The sequence below is a fragment of the Crocodylus siamensis genome, chromosome 9 (genome assembly GCF_052110815.1).
Source record: "Crocodylus siamensis isolate JL-2025a chromosome 9, ASM5211081v1, whole genome shotgun sequence".
Taxonomy (NCBI): Eukaryota; Metazoa; Chordata; order Crocodylia; family Crocodylidae; genus Crocodylus; species Crocodylus siamensis.
In genome coordinates, this window is record NC_143403.1 from 42,341,762 (window position 1) to 42,365,526 (window position 23,765).

Here is a 23,765-nt window from a genome sequence, read left to right on the forward strand (position 1 = left end):
CCCCTAGTTGGGCCATTGTCCTACAGAATCAGGCCTCTGAAACCCAAGGAGTAGCAGAGGCCCAACCTTATGCAACAACGGCTCCAGGTGACATCTATCTCAGCCAATCTAGATAAACTGCCAGGACAGCTCATCCCACCAAAGAAACTATGCCTGTTTGTATCTGGAAACAATGTTTGTTTGTAGCCTAAGGGAGACCAGGGAAGTGAAAACATTTGAAACAAGTGAAAACATTTCCAAGAAAGCAAACAATGAGAGCATTTGCATTTCAGGACCAGGATATGAGGAAAAATGAGCAATAGCTGCAAGAAGCATCCAAATCAGGTGCAGTACCCAGGCTTTCAGACTGCTGTCTGCCCCAGTAGGCAACAAGGAATGCAAGGTAGAAATGCAAAGTGTCTAAATATTCCCAAAAACATCTGTGAGTCCACATGGGAGGTGTGCAGTGTTGTCATGCATTTGAGCAGGGATCTAGGGGTTCCACAGCTCAATAAATTTTGTGATAGGGAACACCAAGACACGCTACTTCTGTTTGGATCAATCTCTGCCTTTCACAACACACACATGGGGTGCATCCACACATGCAGGCACATGTGCTTGCAGCAGCTCAAATAGAAGCAGTGCAAATTTGACCCAAGGTTTTTTGCCTCAGCAGATGTGCCCAGACATGCACTTTGGTGTGGTACAAGTTGTGCCAGTTCAAACAAAATAACACTGCCTGGCTCCTCCCAGATCTGCAATCAGGGGGAGCTAGAGCCTGGGTCCAGCACCTGTGCTGGCCCAAGCTGTGTAAAAACCTGCCTTGATATGGCCTCATCAGTTCAGAAAGCTGCCCTGGTAAGTAGCTCAGGATTACTTGCTCTCAGGAGCTTCTGGGGCCTGGCCAATTGGTACCTGGGGACACTACTCCTTGTGCCAGCTGGACTGCTAAAGTAGCCCTGAAAGTTACCTGCACCAGTCTGGCAATGGGGGCTTCTGCCTGGCTGTAACCTGCTGCACACCTGCCAGAGTTGGATGGGACTGTACAGCCAGTAGAGGCATCTGCCCCTCTGGTACAGGTGCCAGTGAGCTGTGGCTTCAGTTGGCCTTTTTGTGGCACTACTGCCATGTGTGCCCCTGCCCAGCCATTTGGACTGCTATCGCCCATGTTCTCAGTGTGGTGGCCTGCTTTAAATTGTCAAAGCATGTCCTCCTGGCCCCAACTGGCCAGGAGGTCAGCCACCTCCAGCTGGGTCCAAAGTGCTAGCTCCGAGCAGGCTCCTCTGCCTGGGTCCTGCCACTTGCCTACCTAGCAGGAATTCTGGTGTTCCCGATCTGAAAACTGAAAAATCCCTGATAAAAAAAATCCCAAGTCACTTTGTAAAATACCCCCAAATCCACATTCCTCCACAATTAAAACAAAAGACCACCACACACACACACACACACACAGAGCGAGAGAAAGCGAGAGCACGCAACAGTGATCAGTTGGGCAATGTTTTACTGGTACATCTACAGTGTTAAAGCAAGTTGGAAGCCTAGTATCTTTATCATCATCATAAAATGAATTCTAAATACTTAGATGTTTTGCTATTTGCCTTTGGTTTTCTTACCATGGAGCTCCCCTTGACCCCTTCACTAACCAGTATGTGGGGACAGCTGCCCCTGCAGCCACAGCTTCTGCCAGGAGGTCTTATCCTGTCTAGCAGCTGACCATGCAGGGTGTGGGCTGAGAGGACATGGGGTTTGCAGAAGGGGGTGGGAAGAGCAGTGGGGGGGATGTGGATGGATCATGGAGAGGGGAACTGGGGGGCGCTGCTCAGGAGGGGTGGGTCCCCTGCCCCCCACAGAGTGCAGCCCCCCAGCACAGCTCACAGACTGCCCCCCTCAACAAGGGCCACATGGCCCCCACAGGGGCTACCACCCCCACGAAGGGTGCACATGCCCCACCCCCACTTGTTTGCCCAGCCCCCCAGATTGTTGCCCTGCCTGGTCCCACTCCCTGACACCACCATTGGCTGCTCCACCCAGCCCCATTCCCTGCTTGCACCCCCAGACCCTCTGCAGTCACTGGCAGTAGCAGCAGCTGTGGGGGTCACTGAGGCCTCCTGGCTGGTAAATGGGGAGAGGGACTGAAGGAATGGGGAGGGGACCATGCGGCAACCCCTGCCAGCCCCAGGTCCTGCCTGCCCCCCGCCCCTCCAGTCACCTCCCCATCTGGCCCCAGCATCCCAGCAATAAAAAAGCCCCACATTTACTTGCAGTAGCACCTGCCGTCAGATTCACTGAGGCCTCCTGGCAGAGCCCCCCTGCATAGCATGGGGCAGTGGGGACCAGCCTCGGCTGCCTGGCACCTGCACTGGCACTGCCCCATTGTGTGGGTGAGACCTGGGTCAGCAGGGCATCATGCAGCTCCATATGCCATCAGGCAGCTGGGGCCACTGTGGCCATCACCTGGGGCCACTGTGGCCATCACCGCTCAGTCCAAGCAGCCCCAACTGCCCGACAGGATATGGAGCCACACAGTGCCCTGCTGACCTGGGTCGCATGTGTGCGACGGGGCAGTGGCCGTGCGGGTACCTGGTGGCTGGGGCCGGTCCCTGCTGCCCCCTGCTGGGTGGGGAGCTCGCCACGAAGCCCTAGTGACCCCCCATGGCAGCTGCTACTGCCAGTGACTGTGGGGCTTGCTTTTTTTTTTTTTTTAAATTGCCAGGATGCTGGGGCCAGGCAGGGCAGCCATCAGGGGGTCAAGCAGGGGATGAGGCTGGGCGAGGCAGCCATTGGAGGGGCTTGGGGGGCAGGCAGGGGCTGGGGCTGGGTACAACAGTGATCTGGGGCAGGGGGGCAGGGGCAGGCTGGGGCTGGGCAGGGGATGGGGCCACTAGGGATCTCCCCATGTTCCCCCCCACTTACCAGCACATAGCCCGGGTCCAACTCCCTACAGTTGGCATGCTGCCTGTCCTGCATGGGCAGGCAATGTGCTTCAGCACTGGGGTGAGGGCCAACCATAGAGATAGTATGGCTGGCTACCAGAGAGTCTCTGTGGAGGACCCAACCCTCCGGCTGCTTTCTGCTATTTTCCCCTGGGGTATTTTTTGACCCCTGGATATCCAGGGATCTAATTTTGCCCCCACACTGCAAATCTGCAGCAGGGGGAACATTTTTTTGTTCCCGCATATGCCTCTTGCAGTCTCTCAAAGGGCTGCAAGATGCACGTATGCACTCATCTGGACGTGCCCACACTGGATTCTCAGTCTATCATTAAGATGAAAGGTGCAATGTTTAAGTTTTTCATTCAGATGCATGCCCAGGGTTGCAGGGGTCCCTGGGTTGAAAGTAAACTAATGCTCCTGTTGTCCTCTGGTATCCGCTGCACGGCAGAATTGCATGTTCTGCACCTTCCTGTTGCAATCACTCTGCCTATCTCCAGTGAAGAGCTCTGGCATGGCTGACAGGTTGCTCAAGGGTTTGTGATCACTTGGGCCAAGAAAAGTTTTCCCCAGCTCAAATGATGGAAACTTCTCCATTTGGCCCCATGCTGCTTTCCTTTAAGAAGTAGTAGACACCACTTGCCATTAGCCACCACCTTCCGGATCAGACTGTAGTTGCACTTTCACAGAGCAGGGTGAAGTGTTCTGCCACCTTTAGTGCAAGAAGAGGGGGCAGCTGATGGCAGGAGATCAAACGTCGTGATTGAAGTGCTATAATGCTCTGCTTTTCTGAATATAGTACTTCTCTAAATCCTTATCTAGACAAAGCATACAAAGCATCTGCCTTTTTAAGGGTTTCTTTCCCCCAGCTCTAGAAGCACAGTCACTCTGCCACCCCAGGCTGAGAAAGATCTAAACACATGAATAAGATTCTCAGGAAATTAGTCATGTCTCATCCTTTCCCACACACACTTCTGTCCTACATACCACATCTCTCCTGCCAGCAGTAAGATACCCTAGATCTCCCTAACCTAGTGTCTCCTAAGAGACAGCATGCAGTAAATGCTGATGAACTAATCTACAGAACTCCTTTATGAAGAGAATTCTACTCGCTTCATTTTTCAACTTTTACCTGAGAGGTACTCACAAGCAGCCCACACTCCCGCAAGCTTTCCACGGAAGAAAACTATCACTAAAACAAAATGGCAACAAAAAAAGTACACCGCCACTGTAAATATGACTGAATGAATCTTGAGCATAAAAGAACTCTAGGCAAAATATGAGATAGAGCCAGGAGATTCTAATGACTGAGTCTGGTGTAATTTCATAGCATCATAGTGCTTAGGGTCAGAAGGGACCTAAACAGATCACCAAGTCTGATCCCCTGCCCGGGGCAGGAATGGGTGTCAGGGTCATATCACCCCAGCCAAATATCTGTCTGGCCTCCTCTTGAAGACCCCCAAAGTAGGAGAGCGTACCACTTCACTTGGGAGGCCATTTCAGAGCCTGGCAGCCCTAACTGTAAAGTAATGTCTCCTGATGTCCAGCCTGAACCTGCTCTGTAACAATTTCTGGCCATTATTCCTAGTAACCCTAGAGCCTCCCCCAATTCCCGTTGGTCCCCCCTGGTGAGTTTGTAAATAGCCACCAGATCCCCTCTCACCCTTCTCTTGTGGAGGCTGAATAGGTTCAGGCCCTTTAGCCTCTCTTCATAAGCCCTGCCGCGCTGCCTCTTGACCATGTGAGTGGCCCTCCTCTGGACCCTCTCAATGCTAGCCACATCCCTCTTGAAGTGCAGCACCCAGAACTGGATGCAGTACTCCAACTGTGGCCTGAGGGTAAGGATCGCCTCCCTGGACCTGCTTGTGATACATCTGTAGATGCACAACATTTTGCTGATTTATTTCCCCTTGTTTTGTCACATCTAATCAGATAGTGAAAAGCAACATGGCCAAATCATGGTACAGATGCAAGGAAATTAAGTATGGGAACTACCACAGACGTTTAACATTAAACAGACTCAGACTCTTTTTAGCAATTACTTTTTCATTATGGAAAAAAGCAGCACCACTGCTACAGGTGCATCAAGTGAATGCAGATGCCTTCCCCTGCTGCAGTGCACTACCTGTAGCTTATACTGACAGCCCCCTCAGCAAGGGCTTCTGTAGCTTCCTTGCTTTCCTTGATTCATTACTCTGAAGCTAACTGGCGTGTGCTATAACCCAATTCTGAATTCAGCTGTTACAAGCAACATCAAAAAGATGTGCTGGTGGGATGTTCTTGATGTTGCTGAACTGGAAAAATACAAAAATGGGACCCCAGTAATTTAAGGAAAGGAGAAAAATAACGATGAAGCACAAAAGGATAGAGGGGGAAGCTGCTGATGACGTGAGATTCACTTCCCAGTTCTGAACAGGGAGTGTGGGGAAAGCTGAGATAGCTCTTCAGACCTGATGAGGACAATACATAAAGATCATTAGCTGAAGTTAAAATTGGTTACAAGCTGCCAGAAAACAGGACTTTTTACAAAATTTATTTGCTAAGAAACACTCTCTTCCCTCAGTATTGTGTCCTTATACAGCCTGGGGGGGGGCATTTTTGTACTACTCTCTTCAGCTTAAATTAAGCAAACTAGGATCAACATAGCAAAGAGAAGCAAAGGAAAAAAGGAAACAGGGAGTGTTTGTGCCTAGCCAAATCAAAAACATTATGACTGAGAAAGTTTGAGAAATTAATCAAAATAAGCTAAACACTTTATTCTAACCAATCAAGTTACAGTGAATTCCAGCAGAATGAGTGAGCATTCCACACTGGGTCTGTTGCCTCTATAAGAAATATATTGAAGGTGCCTACAAAAACCCCATTTTATACAAATCAGGTACAGCTCTCAAGCTCCCATAAGCTCCCAAACCAACAGTGAGTTGGGTAAAGCTAGAACGTCCTTGCTTGAGATGATTAAGGAATGAACCAAAATATAAGCCAGCGTTAAAATGAAACATAATATTGGGCTAATGCAGAGAGCTTCAGTTTTTGGCTCACCAGAGTGAGACTCAAACAAGTCCTTTTAAAAAGCCATATAGTGGTTTTGTAGTTTGTTAGGTAATACACAAGCCAAAACTTCTGTAATTATACTGCCCTTCCACCCAGGGCAGTGCCACCTAGCCACTAATTACACTACTCACCCCCGCTAACTTTGGCTGTGCAGAAGCACAGGGGAGGGACAGCAGCTTAGGGACCCAGGCATACATTTATAATTTGGTTAAATAAGTATGGCATTTGCAGTTACAGAAACTGTTATTTGTACTGGAACTGCTCATGGCTTTAGCGAACCTTACAGCTCCTGGTTGTCACTGTGTTCTCACTTGTTTTTAAAGTTTTGCTCCCAACTGCAGAATAGAATTGTAATGCATGAACTCAGAGGATAAACAGTTGCACAGCTACTGTCAGAAGGAACAGCAGAAATGGGTGGCTCATTCTTTCTCTGGGAGATGCCCCCTCTGCCTACCTAAGCTGTGGCCATTCTTTGTGTAGAAACAGGTGTTGTTGATGAGGTTGACACAGCAGCCAATCACGTCTCCAGTAGTGAACGTAGGACCATAGGGCTGGCCTGTCCCCGAAGAACAGAAGGAGTGCCCATCATCACCATGGTACCCGTATGAGTGTTTATCCCAGCCTGCAGAATGAAAGAAGAACAAGTCAGTAAAGAGGGAGGTCTAGAAGGGGCTGTATATAGTGCCTAGAGCTGGGATGGAAACAATTCTCCCAGCCTAGAGCTGGGTAGAAAAATTCCAAGACTGTGAAATAATTTCTAGTGCCCAATTGGGATGAAAAGTCTAATTCTAAAATTTTTAACATAAAATTTAAATATCTTATTTTGTTTTGGTCATTGAAAACATTTAATTTAGATTTTTTTTATTTATAGAAAAAATAATCAATTAGTTTAAATTTCAAAACAAGTTGTCAATCAAAAGTGGAATTCTTTGTTGGAAAAGTGAGAACCCTTTTCCAACATTTTTTAAAATGAGGAACTTGTTGAATATGGCACTTTCCTGTGAATGCTGTTGGTTTCAAACACATTGGTATGCTTCACTGAACAATTCTCAACCAGCTCCACTGATGACTCAGTGTAGTACATGGGAACACCGGGGTGGGCCAGAGGCATTTCTGCATCCCTAAATGTAAGCTTCTAGTACTTCTAAGTTAAAGAAATCTCATGCTCCTAAGGCAAAAATACCTTCCAGTTTATAGGCAACCCAAAGGGTGGGATAGCTCCAAGGTCTGAAAACATTTTTGCCATCTTAACAGGTGTTCATTCTGATACTTCATAATAGCGGTGCATCAATAAAGATTTTCTTGACCAATACCTATCCAGTCACCAATATTTAGTAATAATGCAAGGCATTATGTACAACTCACTCGCATACATTCTTCTTGCCTGCTCTCTGCCTGCCCTCAGTGAGCAAGGTGGTGACTGCCTTATTCCCGTGCACATTGCCTTCTCATCCATGGCTCCTACCCATGACCCCGAGCAGTCCGTGCTGCTGTCCTGGGCAGGTGGGGCAGACCCTCATGCAGACAGCATGTTACCCCACCTGCGCACAACCCAGGGTCTCCGCAGCAGCCCTGGCACTTGGGTTGCTGCTGAGCGCATAGTGTTGCTATGGAAGCAGCAGTGGCAGGAGCCGGTAAGGGTCCCTTTGTTATTAGTGTCCCTTCCCCCTCCTGCTGCTTGCCAGGACCTGTAGTTTGCTGCAGGCTCAGGCCAGCAGTGAAGCACAGGGACTGGACTACACTTGCCAGGGTGCTCCAACCACACAGCCGTAATTATCAGCTACAACGACCAAAAAATGCCAATAGCTGATAACGTCATTTCTCCTTTTATCGGTGCTGATCCGATAGCCAATCAACATATCCATGCACACCTATATCACAAAGCTCAATTATAACATCAACATAGCTAATTTTGCTGCTTATGATTTAATAGAAAATGAATCTCAGGGTCTGGGAGCAGTGGCTAGGATTAGATTGATTGTTGCAATGCGTCCCTCCCGCATCCCTGCTTTCACCCATACCTCTGAGGCCCCTCCATATGGAACAGGTAATAATGCAAGGCAATTAACTGGAGACCAGCTACACATGCAGAATAGCTATTACACAATAAAAAGCTCCAACCAGCTATAAAGTTAGATGACAAAAATATGTACTAGCTTTATAGTTGGTTGCTATCAGTCTTTGACTGATACACTGGGCTCCCAGCTGCAGGGTCTTGCTTCTTGCAGATGCAGGGGTAGTCTGGAATCAGCAGGATGGGATTTAACATGTGATCCCACTATCACACCTCCTGCCATGCACATGTGACATGGCAGGAGGTGCCAATGTGTGAATCACCCATTAGATCCCATTGTGCCTTTACCTGCATTTGCAGAGGGGGCCAGAGTTAAGAGAACATCAATCACAGAAAGAGTCGGTGTCAATCCTGTACCTCCAACTATGGTCTATCCCCTTTACTTAGGAGGCTAGCTAACACATGAAAGATTCAAGCAGGCAGTGATTCTCCCTACTTATCACCTCCGCATACATATACCTCAATAACAGGTCCTTCTTTCCAAGTGGAGAAGAATATGACTCTGTCTCAGCTGCTAGTCAGGCGATCACTGACAACACTACAGACCTGCCCTTGTTTTTAAATTCCTGTTGTCCAAATACCCAAGAACCCTGCACTCAGTAACCTGAACTCCATCAGATGTAGTAGGGAGCCTACCCCTGTACCCCGAGTCTCCTGCATCCATGGAAAAAGACAATCACTTGAAAAATTAAATTCTTCAGTCTGGGGATACCAAGAGTTGTGGCAGTGGTGATGTAAATGAAGTGCCTCACAGTCCTAACCCTCCCTACCAAACTTCATCCCCCGTGATGCACACCTCTCCCTCCCCCACCCGCTGAGGGAAAACTGAGGCACTTCATAGACTTTTTTTTAGTCATAGTTTCACAGTTAGTAGGGTCGGAAGGGACCTGAGCAGATCATCTAGTCTGACCCCTGTCATGGCAGGAAAGAGCACTGGGGTCAAACGACTCCAGCAAGGTGTTCATCTAGCCTCCTCTTAAGGACTCCCAGGGTAGGAGCCTGCACCACTTCTCTTGGAAGCTGGTTCCAGATCCTAGCTGCCCTGATCGTGAAGTAGTGTCTCCTGATGTCTAGTCTGAATCTACCCTCTGTCAGCTTGTGGGGGAACAGGGACTCCTCCAATGCCTGCTGGTCCCCTCTGACTAGTTTGCAGCAGGCCACTAGATCTCCCTCAGCCTTCTCTTGTGGAGGCTAAATAGGTTTAGGTCCCATAGCACCTCCTCGTAGGGCTTGCCCTGCTGCTCCCGATCATGCAAGTGGCCTCCTCTGGACCCTCTTCATGTTGTCCACATCCCTCCTGAACTGCAGCACCCAGAACTGGACGCAGTACTCCAACTGCGGCCTGACCAGTGTCACATAGAGGGGGACGTGCTTGAGATGCATCTGTGGATGCATGACAAGGTGTGGTTGGCCTTCCTGACTGCCTCCCCACACTGTCAGCCCATATTCATCTTGGCATCAACGATGACTCCAAGATCCTTTTCTGCCTCTGTACTGACGAGAAGGGAGTTCCCCAGCCTGTAGGTATGGTGCCGGTTGTTCCTCCCCAGGTGCATCACCTTGCACTTGTCAGTGTCGAATCCCATCCTGTTCTCATCCGCCCACCCCTGTATCCTGTCTAGGTTTGATTGCAGCCTATTCCTCCCTTCTAGCATGCCCACATCCCCCCACATCTTAGTGTCATCAGCAAATTTGAACAGGATGCTTTTTACCCCCTTGTCCAAGTCCCCGATGAAGATGTTGAACAGTGCGGGCCCGAGGACCGAGCCCTGCGGAACCCCACTGCCCACATCCCTCCAGGTCAAAAATGACCCATCCACCACCACTCTGGGTGCAGCCCTCCAGCCAGTTCGCGACCCATTTGACTGTGAAGGTGTCAACACCACAGTCCCCCAGTTTCTTAACAAGAACGGGGTGAGAGACAGTGTCGAAGGCCTTCCGAAAGTCCAGGAAGACTATGTCCACTGCTACCCCTATGCCTAAGGATTTGGCAATCTGGTCGTAGAAGGCCACCAGGTTGGTCTGACAGGACCTGCCGCTAATGAACCCATGCTGGTTGCCCCTAAGCATAATCTCCAGTCAACTGACAGGATTAGTACATGAGGCACCATGAAGGCACTTCAGAACTAAAACACTTCAGTGCTTCTCTAAAATATTTCAAGTTTTAATATTTTTACCGAATACTCTGAGTTTTGTGGGGTTATTTTTACATCTTCACCAAAACCCCAGTTTAGGTGGCTTGTCAGTAAAATGCAGTACTGCATACATTGTCAGATGGACTTGGAGCCCTCCACAGCAGTTTCCGCAGCACCCCAGGCATCTTGTGCCTGTCTGTGAATAAAGGTAAGAGGCATCTCCCCCAGGAAACTCATCCCAGACCTGTCTAAGAGAAGGAAAAGGTTTGTTTAAGTGCAATGCTGCCATGGCATTTTCTAAAAGAACGAAGAAAAAACCACTGTTAGGAGGGGCCCTGCAAACACGTTGTCTGCCTTCAGAGCAGAAAGCAGACACTAAACCTTACATCAGGACACAAAAATGCTGGCAGCACAGGAAACCAGAGCTCGGGATTCATTCATTTAGTGCCGTCCAAGTAGCTTCATTTCCTCAGCCTGCTTGTAATGCAGAAGACATCAGGAAAAGGCTGGCAAGAAAAGGATAAGCAGGAATTTTGAAACCTGTGACCAGTACCCCCTAACAAGGGTTTTGCACATGGCACCAGCCCCACAGCCTTGATTTAGAGGGAGTACCAGAATGGCCCACACCATTGCAGCAGCTGCAGCAACCACCATGCAAGAAGTGCTTGGCATTCCTGCTCCCCACCTTGCTACCCATGGTGCTAATTACACCTACACTTGCGGCAGAGAAAAAAAGTAGGTACACACATCATGCCCACTATGACGACTTAAATGATTCTGATTAGAAGATTAAAACAACTAAAACAATTAATGACAAACTAAGCCATGAACAGTTTCCAAACTGGCTCACCCCATCTAAAAATGCAAAACGTAACCACCGAGTTGCTAAACAGAAAAGACTAAGCCACCAGTGAAAAGCTGAAGTGATTTTCAGCAACAATGGCCCACTTTTTTCAGGGCTGCATTTTTATAACATACAGAGCAAAACAGACAGAACCAGAAAACCTCACATTCAAGGCACCACGGTGATCCAGCAACACCATCTAACCTTCACCCCAACCTAGTAGAAGCCCAAGCTTTCTGCGTGCTCAAGAGGGCTTGATGTTTTGCTCTTGAGACCAACTAAGCTGGGTAGCAAAGCATGATAAACAGGTCTAATTTTTCCCAGTTCCAATAACCTGCAACTCAGGCAAAATCCCCATCTCATAATGACAACAACACTTCAAAGGGCTGTAAATCATCCCAGCTGCTCTGGAAGCCAGACTCAACATGGGGGCTACTTTCTTTTACACACTGGAATCCCTGTTCAGAAGCCTTTTGTCCCTAATAGTGCTCTGCTCTCAGACACTTCCTCCCTTTCTCCTTCTCTGCTGTAGTCCTCCTAAGAACCAATTTCAAGGGGGACTTCTCTGCTCAAGCATGGTGAGTCCATCAGGTTTGAGCTATTTTCTCCCTGTCTTGCATACTCCCAGCCTCTGCAGTGGGAGAGAGAAACAAGTGCACTTGAAATGGAGCTCCCTTCTGTGGGGCAGCACAACATCACTGAGGCAGGACTGTACTGCCAACTCTAGACTTGGTCCTATGAGAAGCCTGAATCCCTTTAAAAGGGCAAAGCCCTGAGAGCAGCTCTCAGCTGCTCAGGATATGGTAGGGGAGGTGCTGGGAGGAGGAGAAGGTTGGGGCTAATTTTGCTCCATGAGAATTACACAATCCAAACCACAACCATCACGAGCAGACCATGTGTTGAAAAGCCCAAGCCAAAAAAATAAACTGCCTCATCCTACAGAGACAGGGCTGGATCTCACCCAGACATTTCACAGTGACCTGTGCCAAACACTTTGAAGCAGAAGCCACTTCTACCCCCTACTAGCCTTCACAAGAGTGAATTGAGGGGGGCAAAAGGAAGTCAAGATTGGAGCAAGGTTCCTGGGAAAAGGGTGCAAAAGAGGAATGGTGAGACTAAAACTTCCTGCCCCAAGGGAGTGGAAGACATATTGCTGTGGGCAGGCTGCAACCATGGAATCAGGAGTAGGGCACTGCCATAGTTTGCACATGCACACAAATAATGATAAGATGACTTGACTATTTTGTTTCTGTGAAATGGTGATTTGCACACTCACTCCTGACTGGATCTGGGACTATTCTGCAGTCCCACAGTACTGACAGCTGCATAAGGTCTGGCTCCTTGTCCCCATGCCCACCTTTTGATTCAGCAAAGACAAACCTTCCAGCTCCCTGAAATTAGATTCTTAGGGTAACTGACAACATTGAAGGAGCTCCTAAGCCCTGAATTGCCTCTCTCATTGCAACACAACACACTAATAATGCCAACAGGAAGGTTAGGTCCTTCATCAGCTCTAGAACTTGCCTGGGTCAAAGGTTATCTATGCTTCAGAGCAAAGTTTAAGTTTTAAGGTGCGAAGGACACTGCAACAAAGAAAAGTCTACACAAGATGAACATTTTCTTTCATCAATCCCTGAATTCCCTACTTAGTAACACAGGCCTGCTAGCTTTCAGTTTCCCACCCTCATTTCATCCTTCCAAGCAAACTTGTTGATAAACCTTGTAACAGAGTTCCCTCTGAAAAATAACTGTGAGACTGTAAAATGTGAGACTGCTGAGACCTGCCATGGGTGCACTGAACAAAGTTTACACAAATAGAATCTACTGCAGAGTCCCTCCAATCTGCCACCAAACTTTTACACTCAACCCTGCCACAGGTATCATGGCCAGTACCAGCCACATGGAATCCATGTGGCCAAGAGAATTCCTAAGGTGATGCCTGCCAACCTGGGAGAGCAATGAACTAAAAAACTGAAACACTTCTAAAAACAAGCATCCATGAAGGCTGCTCTACACATGCTACCTGCTGAAAAGAAAGTGGCAGAAACCCCTTAATTTTAGGGGTGCACAGATAGAGATTTTTGGGGCAGATACGGATAGCCAATATTTAATGAGGCATATTGGCTGATACCAATCTGATTTCCGATTCATCTGCCTCCAGCTGGTAAGTCCTGTGTGGTGGAAGGAGAAGGGGGAGGGAAGGGGCATGTCAACACCCCCCACGGTGAGAAAGGGGGCAGGCGCTGTCCAGGTGGAGTGGGGGATGCGGAGCTGCAGGTTGGGGGCGGGGGAGGGGAAGACAGCTCCTGCTGCTGCTTGCACCCTGGGAGGGCATGGGATTGGGGGGGGGTGCTGGATCTGCACAGAGTGGGGGCAGGCTGCAGCCAGGACTGCATGGGGCTCTTCTCAGTGGAGGCTGGGCTTGGAGAAGGGACCAGCAGCACTGGGAGGGGCTGCATCCACTCCAAATTTTGCTGCTGCTCCACTCCCAGCGCCACCACTGCCAGTTGCAGCCCCAGCTCAATGCCCTGCACCCACCCATGTGCTTGGAAGAGCCGGGGCTGCGCTGGGTGGCTGGCAGCAGCGGTGCTGGGAGCAAAGTGGCGGTGAATTTTGGGGTGTAAGCAGCATCCTCCCAATGCCACTGGCACCCCCTGTGAGCCCAGCGCTTGCCAAGAAGAGTCCCACGCAGCCCCGGCTGCAACCTGCTCCGCTCCCCTGACCTCACTTGCCCTCCCAGAGTGCAAGCAGCAGCGGGAGCTACCTCCACCTTCCCCCCACGAGCCACAGCTCTGGACCCCTCCCCACCACTGGCAGTGCCTACCTCTGCCCCCTCCCTTGATGCGGGGAGCGTTGATCTGCCCCCCGCACACCTTTTCCCTCCCCCCTCCCCTTCTACCACACTGGACTTACCCGCTGGAGGCAGCTCTCCATGCTGCTGGCTCTGCTCCTTGCTGCTTGAGTGCTGTACTGCAGCTGTGAACAGCATGGGCATTTATTGGTCAAATTATCGGCCTCATCAGGCCAATATCAGATACAGCCAGTTTTCTTTATATTGGTACCGAGATGATATCAGACTGATGTTTTGGTGCACCTCTATTTAATTTGGTGTTCCAAGCAAGCTAATTAATGCTGCTGACAAGAACAGCTGATAAGCCCAGGTCCAGTGTTGCATCCAGATGACTCTGCTACATCTGTTCCAGTGTTAGCACATACAGAGCTAGCTAAAATGTCTCTCTAACATATCTGGCAAGATGACCATGAGTGAAGTAGGCTGTGGGGCTGGACAAGGGATTGGAGGTGGGCAGGGTAAAGGGCTAGGAAGGAAATAGGCAGCAGGCTGGATGGCTGAGAATTACTGAGAGACTTGCTTCCTTAATGATTCTGTCAGAAGTCATAGAAATATACGACTGAAACTGACTACCTGGGACACTGAGCCGAGGACCCTCCTATTGCAGGCAACATGCAATGCTGCCCATAAAACTTGCCATTTAGTTGTACAAAGAAAGGATTAATGCTCACCTCAACCAATAAGCAGCTTTTGGTTCTTTCAAAGTTACGTCTAATTTATTCTTTGTTATTGAAGAGCTTGCAGAAAATGGATGAGTGTAATAAACCTACAAGCATGATTATGGAGGACCCGGCCCATTGTTATGGGTAGACTTGCTAGAATTATTAGAGCTGGTAAACATCTGCTCCAAAACCCTCACCAGGTTAAAATATTCTAATATAATAAATTCTAATATAATAAAGGGCTTAGTCCATCTGTCTGTCTGTAATACTCTTGAAACACTCAAATTGGTTACTAAAACAACTGATTAGAGTGCTCCAAAACAGTTATGGACAGGAGGTGGTAGCAGTGTGCCACAGTGCTGCCATGACAGCAGGAGCAGAGTGGGGTGTGGGGGGCAAGGCCCCCCCCCCCACACTTCTTGGTGGCGGCAGCTGCGCAGGGTGCTAGAAGAGGGAAATGGAGGGGATGGTGGGGCACACTTCTCTCCCCCACCCCTTGCTCCTGGGAGATGGTGCAGAGGGTGCATTGGGGTTAAGGCTAGCAAGCTTCTCCTCCGTCCCCACCCCACCTCGTTATTTTTGATGGGCAATTCACTAGCTAGAAATAAATGCCTGAATGCTTCAGTCAGAATGCTTCACAAATCACAGAGGGTACAACACTCAAGAAGAATGTCTTCACATTTGCTGCCAACTCCCACTATCAGCATGTTGAATTGGGCAGAATGGCAACACTGACCCAAACACAACAAAGCAAAGAACCACACAGAGATATAAATATTACCAAACATAACAGAAGGGTAAGGCAGATCATAAGTCACTGATCTGCCTGTCAGTCTCTATGGAAATCTGGATTGATCTAATTTACAAGGAAAAACAGGAACCACAAAAAGAAAAATTGGAAAGTGATTCAGAGAAGCTGTGGAATCTTTCCATTACTTAACCCACATAACCAAACCCAAGAACAGAGTTTGCAAGGGAAGCCCAAACTAGAAAGAAGAGGCTGAAAATGAGCTCATTACCATCCCTTCTCTCCTAGCATTTAAAATGAAAGATCCAGGCTTGTACCCCAGGTCCATCTGGAAGGAGGCTGGGTTATCAAAATGCAGCAAGTTCCAGAAAAAGTCAAAGACAACAGGACAGGCAAAAGGTTGGGCAGGGTGGCACCTTAGACACTAACTGATTCAGAGAGGTATAATCTTTGCAGGCAAAACCTACTTTATCAGAAGCCTTCCTAAGTTCAGACTAACACAGCTAACCAGCTGTAGACAACAGGACAAAAATCAAACCCAGAATAATATAGCATTTTTTTTAAAAAGCTGCCTACTCCTGTCTAGTTTGCTCAGCATTAAGAGAGCAGTTTATGGTAATTCCAGGTCAAACTTTCATAACAGGTAGAATGCTGAAAAAACAGTTGAGGTAGAAAAAATATGCCAATGTCTAAAGCAGGCACAAGTGTGTGGGAGCAGACAACTACTCAGTGGGTGCATCTACACAAGATGCTTTACTACAAAGTAGCACAGCTTACTGCACAGTAAGCACATGCATCTATACATGTACATGCTTACTGCACAGTAAACCTTGCTAACCACAAGTAAACTTGCTACCTGCAAATACAAGTACTAAACTTGCTTGCAATTACTAACTGCACAGTAGTGCTTGTGTAGATGCCTGACCAGGTGCAAATCTGCTCCCAGTCAGTTTGCCACCAGGGGGTGAGAAATTGCTCCCTGTCCCTGGAAGCTTCCTGCTGCTAGGGTGGGATCCACCACTGGTGCTCAGGTGGGGGACTATGTCCCTGCCCCAGCAGCAGAGAGCTCCAATCCCCCGACTCTGAGATTGTGAGCAGGGGCTGGGAGACCCTTATTTCCCAGCCCGTTTCATCATCGCAACTGGGGGGCTGGGAGATCCTTGTTTCCCAACACTGGCTCTGTGGTCGCCGGGCCAGTTCTGGGAGATCCTATGTCCCAGCACCAGCTCCACAGTTGCACGGCTGGTGCTGGGCAACAAGGATCTCCCAGCAGCGCCCCATGACTGCAGAGCTGGCACTGGGAGTTCTCTGCTGGCGGAGGCTGGGGAGCCTGTTCCCCACTCAGCTTTGCACCCCCGCAGCTGAGTGGGGCACAAGATTCCCCAGCCTGTTACCCACCTAGCTCTGCGCTTATGGACCTGCGCAGGGAATAGGCTCTCCAGCCCCGGCCCTGCAATTGTGGAGCAGAGGCTGGGAACTGTCCCAGTCAGGACCAGGTACCAGCACCATACCCTGACCAGGTGATTGAGGTGCAGGCCTTGGAAAGAGGTGCAGAGGCGGGGCAGGTTCCAGCTCCCTGTTCCAATCCGCTTGTGTGGCAGCTAACAGTGAGTCCCTGGTTGGCCGGGTTCCAACCCAGCTGGGAGCTCAGCACTGGGATCTGCCCCTCCCCTGCACCTCTTTCCAAGTCCCCTGCCCTGCTCCAGCAGCAGGCAGCCTCCCCGGGGCAGGGAACAATGTCCCAGCCCTGGCCAGGAGACAGCTGTCTCCTGGCCTGGTGTTTCCTGCCAGCCCCTGAGCTAGCACCAGGGGGAGCATGGTGGCAGCAGGGTCCCACTGCAAGGCCCCAGAAAGCAAGGGCAGCTTCTTGCCATTTGTAGCAAATCTGCTCCCGCTTTCCTACGCATGTAGAGATCTGCCTAGGTGCATTTACTGCTCCTGTATCTAATGCATGTGTAGACACACCCAGTAGGTGGGACTCAGATATCATGTCACTGAGTCATACCCACAGTATTGTGAACTTTCCGTAGAGAGCATTTAACATGTTTTGTTTTCCACTGGATTTTCCTGTTTTGTTTTGCTTTGTTTTTTAAAGAGTGAGTGTGTTTCACTAAGTTAGGAAGTCACAACCTTGTCATGTTCACATATAGAATACTTTTTTTTTTTTTTTTGATACAACAGAGGCAACAAAATGAGAGACAAATCTTGAATCAAGATGATGTTTTTAAGACAAAGGCCAGATGAGAAATGCCAATAAGTTAGAACTGATGAAGTCAGAACACAAAATTTTTCCATGTGGTAGTATTCATACCAAAACCAGGATGACACACTAGGGAGAGCACCTGGGGATTTCATAGATTTGTAGGGTTAGGATAGACCTCCATAGACTGAGTCCAACCTCCTGCCCTGGGCAGGAAAGAGCGCTGGGGTCACATGACCCCAGCTAGGTGCTTGTCTAGTCTCCTCTTAAAGACCTCCAAGGTAGGGGAGAGCACCACCTCCCTTGGAAGCCCATTCCAGATTTTGGCAACCCTCACCGTAAAGAAATTTTTCCTAATGTCTAATCTCAATCTGCTCTCCGTCAGTTTATGGCTGTTGTTCCTAGTAACCCCAAGGAGCACGCTGGTAAACAGGGATGACTCGCTCTGACATCTCCCATGTTTTCTGAGTTAAAAAGGATAAACATCAGAGTACAGAACAGGCAGCGTGTGTATACATGCACAAAAAACTCAGTTAAAAGTTATATAGATATAAAGAAAAACACTCGGAAGTCAGAAAACGCTAGATTTATGGTTGGCATTATAACTAACTAGCCAACTGTCCGTCAAGAATGATGGGGGGTGGGGACAGAGCGCCACCGCCCAACGCCCTGAGCTGCCACTGCTCTACCTCTGGCCCTATGTGCCCCACCCCCGACATTCAGCCCCATATGCCAGAGCGGGTGAGGGGCACAGTCAGTGCTGCACCGCCAACACCCCACGCTCTGCCACCTCCAGGGAACAGGGCTGGGGCAGGGAAGATGCCAGCACTGCCGGCCTTGCCTCCCCACCCTGTCCCCTCCGTTATGGCGGTGCTCTGCCATCCCAGGCCATCCCCATGAGAGCAGGGACTGAGGGGCTGGGGAGGGGGAGGGTGGGGCAAGGCCAGAACCACTGGCCTTGCCAACCCACTCTGGCCCTTCAGTCCCCGCTGTCATGGCCGGAGCAGGGGGAGAGCAGCACTGGCCTCGCCCACCCCTCCAGCTCTTTAGACCCTGCCATCCTGGGGGGTGGGAGGGAAGGGGTGGGGACAGAGCCCCATAACTGGCCCCAACCCCCACTTCTCATCTGACCCTGTTCCCCCCTGCCATATCAGGTCCGGGCCCATTTCCCACCCCCTCCGTCTGCCTCTTCCTCCAAGGAGCAGGGCTGGGGAGAGGGGAGAGGCCAGTGCTGCTGGCCTTGCCCTTCTGCCCTGGCCCTGCTGGGGGATGGCACCGCCATGACAGCAGGGACTGAGGGGCCAGAAGTGGGGAGGAAGGGCAGGGGGGCAGGCCAGCAGCACTGGCCTCCCCCCCACAGCCCCTCAGTCCCTGCTGTCATGGCAGTGCCATCCCCCTCTGCCTCCAAGGATGTTGTCCAGCCCTTCAGTCCCTGCTGTCGTGGAGGCATTTCTGTCTGTGCAGAGTATTCTGATTGGTTGTTTCAGTAAGCATTGTGACTGGCTATCAAGACAACCAATCAGAGTACAAATAAAGCATTACGGACAGACAGACAGACAAGCACTTTTAAAATATTAGAAACTTGTCCCTTTATGCATCATCCACCTCGTGTACTGAATGAGATAAGGATCCTAGGGGAAGAAACATTGCGACTATGCAACTAAAGGCCAAAAAGTTGTGTCCCAATTCAAAGACCCAAAAAGAAAAAAAAATGAGTTGTATAGGAAATTAATTCTAGTATTTTGTAACTTTCTAGTGTTCGACTATAAAATTAAATTATATTTGCACTGTATTTTATGTTATTTGTCATGCGCTTCATTTATTAGGGCTTGAACCATCAATCCCCACTATCAGTCTTTTTGTTCTGTGTTTGTAAAATGCCTAACAAAAGAGGGTCTTGGTCCAGAAACTGGGGCTCCTAAATTATACAATATTTTTTTAATAATGCTTGTGTTACAGAAGTAGCTACATTAGCTAAGCTGCAAGGAAAACCTGTTATCTAGGAGAAGGAATAGACTACTGGCACAATGTGATGCATTCAGGAGGTAGTTGAAAGGACCCCAGTCCTCTCTTTGCCGCCCTCCTGTGGTGAAATGAGGATTTATGCCCCATGTGGTGTCTTCAGAGATAGGAAAGGGATGCTTCACCCACATCTTAGCCCCAAGGGTAATACAAGGGGTCCTGCCTACCCCAGCCTTCCCCTCAGCCCCTGCTACAGGTGCTGTAGTAGGTCCCATGTGCTCCCAGTGCAGTGACTGCTGTAGGGCAGGCTGAGTGATTTGGGAAGTCCTTGTGCTCAGGTATTTTATTAGGCCACCATTTTCTGAAGAATGAGAGTGAGAGAAAGGCAATGATATTTTTAAACAGGTTGTGGTTTCAGCCAATCCTAAACAGAATACCATGAAAAAAAAAAGGGGGCATTTCACTAGCCCAAGGGATTTTTTCCTGCCAAATTTCACAACCTGCTACAAGCACCTGAAATGTCAAAGCTTTCAAGAAAGGTCTCAAAATCCTTGGTGACTTAAGCAACCTATATAGGGGTGTGCAACCTATATAGGGGTGTTGCTACCAGCTCCCCTTTAATTTCATTTCTCTGGCACAATCTCTTCTTTCCATATACTCTCAGACAGACATGCTAAAAGTTGTCTCCCTATGCTCTTACTACTTGCACCTCCCTCTTCATATTTATAAACTGTCCACTTCCTTTGTTTCCTTTAGATTTTTTTTCCCCTCTCTTTCCTCCCAACCTTTTTAAATGGAGTGGCCAAGCAACAGAACAACTCCACTGCTCTGCTATATCTGGAAACTAGCAAAGATCAGCAGCATGAAAAATGACCCATTTTTATATGCTTATATTTATATCTGACCCTGAAAGGGAATTGATACAGCCCAAGATACAGCTCAGGAGTGTGTTCAGGCTGTGGGATTCTCTTGTTTAAAAGTATTTGTTTAAAAAACCAGAGCGTGTGAATTTTGTGCCTCATTGAAACTCAGGCTATATCTCCTTCTTCTGCTTCATTGTTATTTCAACTGCAGTACAGTAAGACAAGTCTTACTGTACTCTAGGGTTAAAATGAGCAGAGGTATCTCAGATAAATTAAACAGCTATACTCTGGGAAGGGCGCATGGGATGCAGCTGGAAAAAGCACCTGCAGCTTCTGCAACAGTGGCCAGGTGTTTGGATTGCTTGGAGTGGGGACAGTAATTCAAAATGACCCTTCACAGAACAGGCATAATGAGGCCTCATCACCCTGAGACTCAGGACAAGAATTTGAAAAAGATTCTTAGTTGGCTATGCATGGACACCAAAACTTGTGAGTAAGAAGCAACATGGCAGGAAGGGAGCCCAATAAGAGAAAAACAAGTTTTTCAGTCAGTTGTTCCACGGGCTCCCTTCCTGCCATGTTGCTTCTTACTCACAAGTTTTGGTGTCCATGCATAGCCAACTAAGAATCTTTTTCAAATTCTTGTCCTGAGTCTCAGGGTGATGAGGCCTCATTATGCCTGTTCTGTGGACTCATTGTGCAACATCCCATAACACTGTGGTGATGGGGAGGGTTTTGAATAAAGAAAATTAATTCTACTTCTGAAAATAGCACAGCCAGCTCTAAGGCGAGGCCCATGACTGCTTCCAGCAGCCACTTTAAGAAATACCAATATGAATGCAAAGCATCAAGTTCAAAACCCTCCCCATCACCACAGTGTTATGGGATGTTGCACAATGAGTCTTATATCATCAAGCTGCTTCAGTGGATAAAAACAGCACAAAGCAAGCATTGAAGTGATAAGAGCACAGGCCCCTGCACATCAGTGATGCGTGACCTAAATATTTTTGGTTCAAATCCAAAGAGATGTGTTCACCTATTAGAATTAACAGAACACTGGTGCAATTACTGGCAACAGGGCACACACTACAGAGGAAAACAAAGACAAAAATATATACATGAAACACTCCATACAGGTGGATTGCCAAAGTTTCCCCCTCTCCTACTTCTGAGGGATCACAGAACAACTAACAGTATTAGAGCTGATCCTCCACAGTCGAATTCAAAACAAAGACCTTTTGAACAAGCAGTATGTTCTTCAGGCACCAGTTATCCTCCTAAAGACCCAAATCCCTACCAGTATTTCACAAAATATTATTATTATTATTATTATTATTAATAATAATAATAATAATAATAATAATATCAGTGCTTGGGCACAACTCACTACCCAAAATGGGAATGAGAGCACGTGTGGTAAGAGAAGAGGAAAAAGAAGCCCAGCCAAGATGGGAATGGAGTCTGAGGGCAAAGCACAGTTTCTCCCAAGGCACCTTTGCTACTTGCACAATGATGAAGATGGAGCTGCTCTTTAGGCACATGTAGAGACAGCAGCTGACAACACAAGGCAGACAGGAGCTTGAGATAGTACCACAGGGACACAGCCACACAGAAGGTAAGGAGAAGGCAATACAGGGAGAGCCTAATCCCTTCCTCCCCTTCACTTATTAAACAGAAGGGGAACAACAACCTGACAGGCAAGGACTCCGGGTCTAACACCTACAGTAAGAGCCCAGAGTGAGGAGTGGGGTACTGTACACTTCTAAATCCACAGTTATAAATGGATTGCTGAAAGCTCAAGACAAAAGAGGTTTGGACAGGATAACCAGTCCCCTGACTACAGCCCTGCCTGAAGCACTAGATCCTTGCCAGCTAGAACCAAGAAAAGCACCTGCCCTGGACTAAGGGGGAAAAAAGCCACAAGGCACATCTGAAAGCCCCTCTTTCAGCAGCTGAAGAGAAGGCCCCATTTGAATAGAAGAGCCTTGTATTCACAGAACAGGCTCTTTGCTGCTTTAGGCAGATTTATGTTCAGACAATCACTGAAGAGGCATTTTTCCTTTTTTATATAAACCACCCAGAGATTCCAATCAAGGAGGTATTGAAGCATCATGTTACACAAGCCCCATATGAACAGCAAGAGCTAAATATACCCTGTGACCATGATGCTCCAGTGGATCACTAAGGCTGGCCAAACAGCAGAATCCTCCACCCTGTTAGAGAGCTACAGAAATAACCAGCAGCTTGTTCAAAACAAAAAGTCCCAGAAGCTTAGAGCCTGGAGAATGAAACATATGCCTCACTGCAGGTACATGGCACAACACCATTCTGCCTGGTTATAATCTTTGGGTTCCTATGGTTTGTTTCCCATTAAACCACAACATCCTTTGGGCCTGAATTCATGCATATGCATAAAAGTTACCAGCCCACTGCCAAGGAACAGAAAAGCCACCATTAGTTTGTACTACAGCCCCCAGAACAATATGGTGCTCTTGTGAAGGCTTCTACTGCTTCTTCAGCAAAAGCAGAAACCTTTCTTCAGCACTGCCTGTTTGCCTAGATCTATCCGCCATTCTGGTGTATGTACATAAACTCTGGCAGTGCCTAAATCCAACAAGTCATCACACCAAGACCTGAGCATGGAATTCAGCAAAGCTCTCTGCTTCCATGCTTCAGTGCACTGCTTCTCAGCGAGGGTGCAGGGTCACCCTGGAGTGCCACTACATCGGGGTGAGCAAAATACAGCACACGGGACAGACCCAGCCTGCCAAGGGTTTGTATCTAGCTCAAAGTGGATCCCTTCACCCCACCTGGCCCAAGTGCCACGAAGCACGCAGCTAGTCCCACTCTCCTTCAACACAGAGATACCACCTGGCACAGAGCGCAGCCCACCTAGTCCCCCCACATGGTTCTTGGGCACACCAGGAATTTTAGTAGTCCATGGGGCTGGATGGTGTGGCAGCAGGGTGACTGTGGAGCAGCGGCTAGACACTGCTTCCCAGCAGCCACTGTGGCAGTGGCTTGGTCTGCCCTCACACTTTCAGCTGCCACTGCCAGTCTCCGTTGCTGCCACCAGACCTAGCCACACTGCCCAGGAACCCTGGGCCCATCTGCCCTGCACCCACCACTGGGGGAGCCAGAGTGGGCAGGCAGGGTCTCCATTAAGACCTGCACTGGACCCCCGCAGACAGGGTGCACTCGCCTGGGCAGATGGGATGGAGCTGCAGGTGGCCAAGGAGCTGCATCCAGGAGCAGAACTGGTGGACGGAGCCGGGCTGGGATCATAGGGCAGTAACAGTGTGGGTTCAGGGCCTGGGTCGGAGCTGTGATCCACCCCCATCATGTCCTTACTACAGGTGCCAGTTCTATAGGCAGCAGCTGGCATCTGCCCATGGAACTGGAGCCAGTTGCAGGGCACATAGGGTGCAGACTGCAGCTCTGCCCCAGGTTCTGGCCCCACACTGTC

The 23,765-nt window shown here is 48.9% G+C and overlaps 1 protein-coding gene across 2 annotated transcripts in view; it reads right to left on the reverse strand.

Annotated features, from left to right (window-relative positions):
- Window positions 1-23,765, reverse strand: part of RANBP10 (RAN binding protein 10) — a 199,280-nt gene that overhangs the window by 62,472 nt on the left and 113,043 nt on the right. For both annotated transcript variants that reach the window (XM_090063419.1, XM_090063418.1), the window contains exon 4: window positions 6,415-6,582. In XM_090063419.1, coding sequence (XP_089919545.1) covers window positions 6,415-6,582 — 168 coding nt within the window. The remainder of the gene's footprint in view (window positions 1-6,414; window positions 6,583-23,765) is intronic.